We start from the raw sequence: 10,036 nt of genomic DNA on the forward strand, positions 1-10,036 counted from the left end.
CCCCTCCTCCCCCATTCCCGCCGTCGTGATTCGCCGAGAAGATCGCGGCGGCTGGGTCTGCGATTGGACAGAGTTGGCGCGAACCCGTCTCGCGCGCCACTGCCGTTCTGAAGTGAATTGTGAAGGGGGGGGAAGGAGGACCACGACGACTCAGGAAACAATAGAGGAGCGCTCAGCAGCCCAGCGCGGGTAGCACGAGGCGCCTAGTGAAGGGCGGGCTGAGTCCTGAGGTAAACTAGGAAGGCCACGACGTCGCCGGCGTTCCCGAAGAGAGTCGGAATCATGGCGGATAAAGAAGGTGAGCGGAGCGGGCGCTGCTGAGGCGGGAGACTCGACTAGGCCTCACTCCCCCCTTCCCCCTCCCTTTCCGGCCTCTGCGCGGGCCCTGGCAGAAAAGCGCCTCGTCCAATCCCCGCGCCTGCTTCCCCGGCCCTGCCCCCTTTCCGTGGGAGCCGCCCAATGGGGCGCTCCTTCCTCCTTTCCTGGCACCTTCCCTCCCGCCCCCTCCTCTTCCCTCGCCTCCTTCGTGGTTCTCGGGTTCTTTGCGTGGAGCTGCTTTGTAATGAGGCGGGGAGGGCTGCAGGATGGCTCAGGTGGGCTTTTCGCAAGGGCGGCTCGCCGGCCTCTCAACCCCCCTCCCCCCCATGGGCCTTGAACAAACTGCGGCGGTTCCGCTGGCGCCGCTTCTCCAGCCGGGGAGGGAGACGCTCGCGAGGCGGAGGAGGAGGAGAAGAATTGGGGCGCGGGAGGGGTTCCACCGCCTCGTAAACTTCTGCTTCTGGGGTGGTGGTTATGTAGCATCATGTGTAGAATGTTCCTTTTTCTCCACGGGGCCCAGGGCTGCGTACATGGCTTCCTTCCCCTCGCCTCTTCCCCCGCCCCCGCTTTAGATTCTCAGCAACCTGTGAGGTACAGTAGGTTGGCGAGGGGGGGGGGGAAGAGTGTGTCTTAAAGGCACAGAGCCCTAGAAAAGAAAGAGAACGATGCCATTTCTTTACACACTTCTTCTTTGTGTTCCAAACAGCCTAGATGGGTTGTTCTGTTTTTAAGAAGTCCTTTTCTTTAGAGAAGGGAGTGAGCAGATTTCCACGTTGCTGTTTTTTGTTTTTTAAACTAGAACTCTTGAGATACACCTGAAGTCAGATTCAGGCTAGTGTCTAGGGGGAAAGAGGCACAATGCACAGTTAAATAAGAACATGCATAATCCAGGGATTCGTTTTCAGTAACAGAAGTTAAGCTTGCGTCCTTCAGCAAGCCACTGCCTACCCAGCCCCCAACTTCTTTTGTTTAATAATGCCATTTAGTGAGGGGAACCTTTTTCATTCTTGTCATTGCTCAGATTTTGAGAGTAAGAAGTGCTTGCTGCAAATTGTCCAGAGGTCACTCCTCTATTTTCTGTTTAGCCTTGTTTTAGCAGTGTTCAAATTGTCTCAGTTCTGTTACCTGAGTAATCAGAACAAAAGCCCTGTAAAGTAGATCTTGCTCCTCTTGCAGGTGGGAGGTTGAGAATACAGTAGTTTGTCTAAAGCCATCAATTGACAATGATATTATAAATGAACTTTGTGTGGAGATAGTTCCCAATGTGTTGGCATCAGTCTTTCTAGAGACACAATGGAGTGTGTCTCCAGGGGTGAAGTCAAACATTGAGGGGTGGAAACCTGTGCAGTGTGTATGGAGGTTCTGGGCTGCCCAGAGGTCAAGATCCCTGTCCTGGCCTTGCTGATGTGGTCCAAAGGAAATCCGAGCAATATTTTTGGCATCAACTTGGCTGCAGGAGTTGCCAGAAAGAGGTGTACAACTTACAGTTCAGCAATCCTTACAGCCACATCGTAGGAGTTATCTCTTAGCTGCATATTACAAGTTGGGGGCTGATAAATACTGCTTAGAGAATTCCTGCCTAATTTTGAATCACAGATTTCCTATCTGAGGTCTTACATAACTGCTGCTTTGGAATAGAATTTAACTTCTTGTTGCTGTTCAGATTTTAGTTTGAAAAAAAAAAAACTAAAGCACAGTAGAATAGTAGCTCTGATGCTCTTTAGGAGAAAGCTTTTTTCTATCCTGTTTGAAGGAAAGTGAATGCAGCATTGCATGAGTTTACTTGTAAACTATGTTATGATGCAACTGACAAACATGACTTACTTAGTGAAAATGATTGCTGCTGGCATAGAAAAACAATACCATGTTTAACAGTGCATGATTATGTAGAAGTATGTTCATTTGTGCCTAATGGGACGTATTCCCAAGGAAGTAAGCATAAGGTTGCAGCCATGGGTGATCTTGCTGGCCTGCTATGCTCCCTCAGTGATTAATCAGGGTGACACAGTTTGGGGCATGGAATAAATTCCTGTGTACAGAAGATGTGAATATCTTCCTCTCTACCCTAAATTCTAAATATATTTTGCTGGAGAGCTATGGTATGTGCCCATAAGGTTTTTAGGTTTATGTACCAGCATTAATTAATGCATTTTTTTCTTATAATTATCAGCTGCCTTTGATGATGCTGTGGAGGAGCGAGTGATCAATGAAGAATATAAAATATGGAAAAAGAACACTCCATTTCTCTATGATCTTGTAATGACCCATGCTTTGGAATGGCCCAGCTTGACTGCTCAGTGGCTTCCTGATGTAACCAGGTAACACACATGACTGCAGCATAAACACTCATTTAGTTGATTAAGGCCTATTCAACATAGAGGCTTACTTTTGAGTAAACATCCATAGGACTATGCCTGCATTTCTTTAGTATATGAACAAGTTTGTTAAACTAAGCAAGGGCCAGTTTGTGCACACCAACATTAAATCAGGAAATTTATAACTGTAGCTTCTTGTCTTGTTCAATCTAAGAAACTGCTTAACAGCTCTGGAACAAGCCATAATATTATATCAACTTCAAACCCCGGTTTAGTATACTGGCTTCTGAAGCTGGAAACTATAGTTAATTGGATGTACTGGTTTAGTTGTGGCAGAGGGAGGAGCAAAGAAGTTGAGCATTTCTCACTGATAAACAGATGCATGATGGAATGCAGCCAACATGTGAGCTTTGAATTTGAGTGTCCCAGAAAGGCAATAAATATTTTAACATCTATTGTAGCTCTAATTGCTACATTGTTTTCCTGCTTGCAATGTTTCATATTGTTGGGTAAGGAAAACCAGCAACTCTAGTAACAGTTTCTGTAGTAGTAGAAAGGGAAATTCACATTGACTCTATTGGTGTTCCTAACATTCATGCCAGTGACCCTAACGAGGAGTCAGTCCAAGTAAACAAACACCCTTTGACTTCATTGTTCCATTGTTTTTTTATGGCATTGTAGACCTGAAGGCAAAGACTTCAGTATTCACCGGCTAGTTCTTGGGACCCATACCTCTGATGAACAAAATCACCTTGTGATAGCCAGCGTGCAGCTCCCTAATGATGATGCACAGTTTGATGCCTCACACTATGATAGTGAGAAGGGAGGTAAGAGAATAAAATGGGAAAGAAGAGTGGGTTTCTTCCTGAATCTTCCTGATGTTTTATCTTATTAGGTTAACAAGGCACAGATCTTGGGGAGGACTGTTGGTGTTAGGCTAAGATAAAAAACTAAACCAATAAATGGCCCAGTTACGCTTTGGTTTCCAGGATGTATTTTATGTCCAGAAAATTGGATATACATTAAACAGTGCAGCTTAGTAGAAGAAGTACTTGTCTGAAATTGAAGTCTTGCTGTTACAGGAATTATGTTTCAACATCTGGTTGATTAGCAATATGTTGGCTTACTGTTGTCTTGAACTTTTTTGCTTAATAATAATAATAATAATTTATTATTTATACCCCGCCCATCTGGCTGGGCCTCCCCAGCCACTCTGGGCGGCTTTCATAAAAGCCAAAAATACAGTAATGGGTGATATAACATGTTACAGAGTGTTAATATGATATGTCAGCAGTGTTGTACCGATTTAAATATATCTTGATTGATATATAAAGCTTTCTAAAATCATATTGCTTAAATATACTTTGGGATATTGTTTTCCAAATGTAAACAAAGATATACTGTATTCAAAAAATGTCTTTTTTTAGTTCCATAATGTCCATATGGCATAGATTCTTGGTTTTAATTGGTTTATTTTCTAGTATGATTGACTTGAAACATGTAGCTATTATAAAAATGCCTTCTTTATTTTCAGAGTTTGGAGGATTTGGCTCTGTTAGTGGGAAAATTGAAATTGAAATAAAAATTAACCATGAAGGAGAAGTGAATAGAGCACGTTACATGCCCCAGAATCCTTGCATTATTGCCACAAAGACTCCATCCAGTGATGTACTTGTTTTTGATTATACCAAGCATCCATCTAAACCAGGTATTTGTCTGTTGTCATATCTGAACCTTGCTCCTTTTATATATGTACTTTGGGGATAAAATAAATTGACAGGCCTTGTTGATTCCAAGTATCGTACTGAGGAGATTATTTTTAAAGTGTTGGAAGATGCTTCTTTTCTCATTTGTTGTATATTAATGCATGCTTTGTTTACTGCCATTTAATTTAGTTTTGTTGGTTGAATCTAGGCTAGGAATGTATAGCAAGAAAATTAATGGTGTTCAGGATACAGAGACTGCTCTTTAGTTGTTTACCACAGTTGCTGGTCTCAGAACTGCCTCAGAAAGCAAGACACTTTCAAGTGAGGCTACACTAATCTGATTTCATGCTGGAACAGAATTTAAGAGTCATGTTTTCAGATAATTTATTAAGATTTGTGATGGACAAGCATAGTTTGAAAAACTTGAAAGCAGAACAAAGAAGTCTTTCGCCAGAGTGCTTTTTGAATCATCCTTCCCCAATCTCTTTTAAATGAAAGAAGAGGATGGTGGAGACTTTAAAAAGTACTATTAAGGACTGCTTTAAAGCAGCCCCTGTGGTGCCATTTCTACTATAAGCCAAGAAGAAGATCTGACCATATGTTTTAAGTGATTAATTTATCTTTGTTTGCTATTTTATAATACTGCATGAATAACACAAGCAATAACCCTATCTCCTTTGCAGACCCTTCTGGTGAGTGTAATCCAGATCTACGTCTTCGTGGGCATCAAAAAGAAGGCTATGGTTTGTCTTGGAATCCAAACCTTAGTGGTCATCTGCTTAGTGCGTCTGATGATCATGTGAGTATTGTATGCTTAGTTAGTCCAGATATACATAATGTACATATCTGCCAAATGAATGTTTCTTATGTTAATGTATTTTACCATTTTATCTCTTTAAGACCATTTGCTTGTGGGACATAAGTGCTGTTCCAAAGGAAGGGAAAGTGGTGGATGCGAAGACTATCTTTACAGGCCATACAGCTGTGGTGGAAGACGTTTCCTGGCATTTGCTGCATGAATCTCTCTTTGGATCTGTTGCTGATGATCAGAAACTTATGATGTAAGCAAAGTTATATATTTTGTTCACATTGAATTATTTCCCCTTGAATTATCTTTAAAAGTTGGAGGGATAGGCTCTTATTAATAGTTACACTTGCAATTAGTGTGTGTTAATTGGTCCATCAAAGGTGTTTCTTATCTTAAATTTCGTTTTTTATAGTTGGGACACCCGGTCAAACAACACTTCCAAGCCAAGCCATTCGGTGGATGCTCACACTGCTGAAGTGAACTGTCTGTCTTTCAATCCTTATAGCGAGTTCATCTTGGCCACGGGATCAGCTGATAAGGTGTCTGTCCAGAATTCACAGAAAACATTGCCTAATCCATAGTTGCAGAATTAAGGGGATTGTTATACTGTAGAAGAGTATGTGTTGTGTTGAATGATCCTAGTCTGTGGGGCTGTGGGCTGTGTACAGTACAATAAAGGAATATTCTTATTTATTAATTATGCTCTGGTTTTCCTGGCCAGACTGTTGCATTATGGGATCTGCGAAACCTGAAACTGAAGTTGCACTCCTTTGAGTCACACAAAGATGAAATATTCCAGGTAAGCTCACATAATATCATGTGACATCATTTTCTGATCATTTGACAACATGGCTGCTCTTAAAAGGGTCTTTGATTTTTCCTTCTCAGAATTGGCCTTACTATTAAAGTTTCAGACCAACTATTTACAGGTTTGCTCATCTCTGTGTTAGTACAGTTAGAAAACTTACAGCAGATATGTTGATTTTTCTGCTTGTGGAAAAAGCAGATTTAAAAAATTGGAATGGAATATTCGGGCAGTGAGGTTTAAGTGACTGACTTGGCTGACAGAAAAAAACATTGGCAGTTACAAAGAGAGGGTTAGAATACCAGAATAAGTGTAGGACAAGGTTACTTATTTGATGACTCAGAGTACTAATTTTCTTCATTTGTTATGGTGATAAAGTATGCATCAGTAAAGTGTGCATGTAATGACTAATAAAGACATTTGGAGACTTTTTGATTTCCCTAAATGCATCCCATTTGATGCATTGCACTTATTCCCAGGGGTGGAAAAATATAACTAATAGGTCTGGTGATACATCTTAAAGACTTGGGTGGTTTCATGATATACTAGCTTTATGAGGTGCTTCTAGAATTTAAAGTACAGGCAACCCACTATTTATGTGGGGGTTGTGTTCTGAGGCACCACTTGTGTCAGTGAAATTGTGTATCTTTGAAACACCATTGAAAAAGCTGGCGAACTCCTCATACTGTTCTGCCCTTTTTGTGGCTTTTCGTGTCACTTCCAGGTTTGGCGTGTATGCACAGTCGTGTACATACACACAGACTGCTCAAGGGAGCAGAATGCTGGCAGCCTGTTAGTCTGCTGTTGAGAAAGGTGCATTGGTGCTGATTTACTGCCAGACCAGGTTCAAGATTCTTGTGTTAATTCACAAAGCCCTAAACAGCTTTGGCCCGGAGTACCTTAAGGACTATCTGATCTTTTGTTCTCCACCTCAGATCCTCTGATGCGGCATGTATGCAGATTCCCCAAGCCCTTGAGGTTCCATTGGCCTCCAATAGGGACTGAGCCTTAAATGTGGCAGGTCTTGCCCTGCCCTGTGAAACTCCCTACCCTGTCGAAACAGACCGTCACAGTATTTTTCTTTAAACCAACCAGTATCTATTGAGTTTTTAAATTATGTTTTATAGATTGATTTAATTGCATTTTATATGTTGTAGGCCGCCTTGTTATATTTTATGAAAGAGTGGATTAAACATTTTCAAATAATTAAAGCGTGTTTAGCTTTCTGGTCATTGTGATTGATGGTATCCCTCCTCTGCTCAACTAATTGTGTAGCATATTTTAACTGTGAGCAGTTTTCAAGAGCAGAATAATAAATAGGGATATTAAAGTGGTTGGCTGGCATAAATGAACAGTTATTGTTTGATATACTGTGTAAGAACAATAAAAATTGCATCAAAACTGTGATAGATACTAAGGCAAAATGTTCCATCTCATCCTAACTGATGCAGGTTCAGTGGTCACCACATAATGAAACCATTCTGGCTTCCAGTGGTACCGATCGCAGACTGAATGTCTGGGATTTAAGGTAAGCCTCAGATGTGTGTAGCGTTGTGGAAATGCTGAGTTCACCAGAAGTGCTTTTTGTGTGTGTCTAATTACTGTCTTCATTTTCAGTAAAATTGGAGAAGAGCAGTCTCCCGAAGATGCAGAGGATGGCCCACCTGAGCTGTTGGTAAGTGAGAGTATTGGTGTTGCCACCAATTCTCCCCCCACTCCCCAAGAAAAAATGAGGTTTTATGCCTTTGTTTGGGCTTGGTCAGCTGGTGAGAGGCTGGCACTTGTGTATACCATCCTTGATCAGAGTTGAATAGTCCTAATGTGGTGTTTCATTCTGCTTTGCATGTACTCTTCCTTCCATGAACTATTTTTCAGCTTCCTGAGTGGCAGCTTCTTCCTGACACTCCCAGCTGATGTGTGAATGAGATGCTTTCTGAGTCCAGGATACTTTCTGTGACTCTTCTTCCATCTCAAACCCCCTCCCCCCAGCTGTGAATGAATTAAGCCCTGCAGTTGAGAGGGGGAGGGGAAAAAATAGAAATAAAAACAGATTAGCTCAATTGTGGAGTTAATACTTTATTGTACTTTAGACCTAGGTTTGGATTTTTATTTTAAATTTTGCCTTACTGATAGTCCAGCCTTTATTGAAGATTGGGGGGTTTTATGTTGGTAATCTACTATAGGTATCTATGATATGATTCACACATAAGAATTGTAACCCTGTTCTTTAAATATGTATTCTGTATTGCAATTGTGTACTTAAATAACTGTCTTATTCTCAATGTTAGTTTATTCATGGTGGTCACACTGCAAAGATATCTGACTTCTCCTGGAATCCAAATGAACCCTGGGTAATTTGTTCAGTATCAGAAGACAATATCATGCAAGTCTGGCAAATGGTAAGTACTTGGTTGATTATTTGATGGGAAAGTGAATCCAAAACTGTGTGCACAGAGCACCCATAAGATGCATATACCATAGATTACGGCATATTAGGCGACTGGGCGTATTAGACGACGCCCCAAATTGGCAGCTGCAATTTGGGAGTTCATCTTATAAGCCCAGTTGCCTAACACACTGGGCAACTCCGTGCCAGGAGAAAGCCGCCCGGCGCGGAGCCGAGCCAGCCGCCTGCTGCTTCCGAAGCAGCAGTGGGCAGGCTCCGTGCCAGGTGGCTCTCTCCTGGCGTGGAGCGGAGCCGCAGCCGGGGCGGATACCCGGCGTATAAGACAACCCCTGATTTTTTAACCTCTTTTTCGAGGTTAAAAAGGCATACGCCGGAATTTATGGTAATTTCAAACTGTAGAAGGAAGTCTATCTTCTTAATAAATATTTGGCAGTATAATAACTGAATCCTTGTGTCTGACAAAGGTATTGAATTTGCTATGTGCTGGAAGTTACTTAGGGTAAAGTTTGTCATTGTGGTGTTTAGATTGTGCCCTTAGAATAGGAATTTGCTTAACTGTCAGATTGATACTTCTGTCTAATTCTTCATTCCTCTCTCTCTGTATAGGCAGAGAACATATATAATGATGAAGATCCTGAAGGAAGTGTGGATCCAGAAGGGCAAGGCTCTTAGATACTTGACCCCTTCACTCCTTGCTGTTTTGTTTCCTGTTGTTGTCCTCTCCCTGCCCTGTTCTCCTAAGTTTCTTGAGATTGTCAGCTGTGCCGTTTTGCGAGAGACAAACACATGCACTGTGCATTCAACAGCCCATCTGTAGATATTATCCATCAGCCTTGCTTCTAACTCAGAAAGTGAACTGTTGCTGTTGAAAGTTGAACCTGACTTGAGCTAGCATCACACAGTGGCTTCTTGGTTGACAATTTTTCACCTAAAAACTCATTGATTGAGAGCTGGTGTACACAGCCTGCTACAAGAAATTTTAATATAAACTATGCCTGAATTGTTTCAGTACAAGCGTTGGTAAGATCTGAATGTTTTCTACTGAGGGGAATTTTAGAGTAGAAGCTTCTCTCTATTTTATTTTTATTGGTCCCTCCTGATAAAAGAATATGTTTAGAGCTTTAGCTCTAGTCTTGTTTCAGATACAGATAAATCCAGTGCAGGGTCACCTATTCTTAACTTTGTTTCTAGCTGCTGTCCTTGATTAGAGTAAGTCGGTCTGTCCAGATAATGCCTGAGTTTTCTTCATAATACTTTGGTCCTTCTATCCTTTTCTGATGGGGCAACTTATGATGTGGATATGAATATGGTAGTCACCTATAACTGCACATTACTTTGCCCTCTTGTGTGTTTCTTGAACTGTGTTCTATTATCTTTCCTTTCTGTGGTTTTTTTTTAACTGGGGGGACCACCAAGTTATGAAAGTGTTTGTTTTCAGCTGATATATGTAATAAAGACTGATATAAAGAATGATTACATGATATTTCACCTTGTATCAGCACATCTCCTGTGAGAGTGAACTGTTCCACCAGCAGCCCATTTAACTTTCCATGAACCATACAAGTGCTTCAGATTAAATAAATTTGGTTTTCTATGTGGGATGTGATTGTCTTTTCTTTTCAAAAAAATCAACACTTTTTAAGTTTTCTGGAACCAAAGTGGCAGCTTAATTGTGTG

The 10,036-nt window shown here is 41.5% G+C and overlaps 1 protein-coding gene across 2 annotated transcripts; it reads left to right on the forward strand.

Annotated features, from left to right (window-relative positions):
- The first annotated feature begins 20 nt into the window (after positions 1-20).
- RBBP4 (RB binding protein 4, chromatin remodeling factor) lies at positions 21-9,953 on the forward strand. Of its 2 annotated transcripts, none has more exons than XM_081924205.1 (12): positions 21-298; positions 2,489-2,636; positions 3,315-3,460; positions 4,168-4,341; positions 5,023-5,138; positions 5,240-5,400; positions 5,560-5,686; positions 5,869-5,946; positions 7,404-7,480; positions 7,570-7,627; positions 8,241-8,351; positions 8,966-9,953. In XM_081924205.1, the coding sequence occupies exons 1-12, from the start codon at positions 283-285 to the stop codon at positions 9,029-9,031; spliced, it is 1,278 nt and encodes a 425-aa protein (XP_081780331.1). In that variant the 5' UTR covers positions 21-282; the 3' UTR covers positions 9,032-9,953. The 2 variants fall into 2 exon arrangements, with proteins under 2 accessions (XP_081780331.1, XP_081780330.1); XM_081924204.1 differs by lacking the exon at positions 21-298 and adding an exon at positions 438-593.
- Positions 9,954-10,036: the final 83 nt, after the last annotated feature.

Source organism: Podarcis melisellensis (genome assembly GCF_964234715.1).
Source record: "Podarcis melisellensis genome assembly, chromosome: 8".
NCBI lineage: Eukaryota > Metazoa > Chordata > Lepidosauria > Squamata > Lacertidae > Podarcis > Podarcis melisellensis.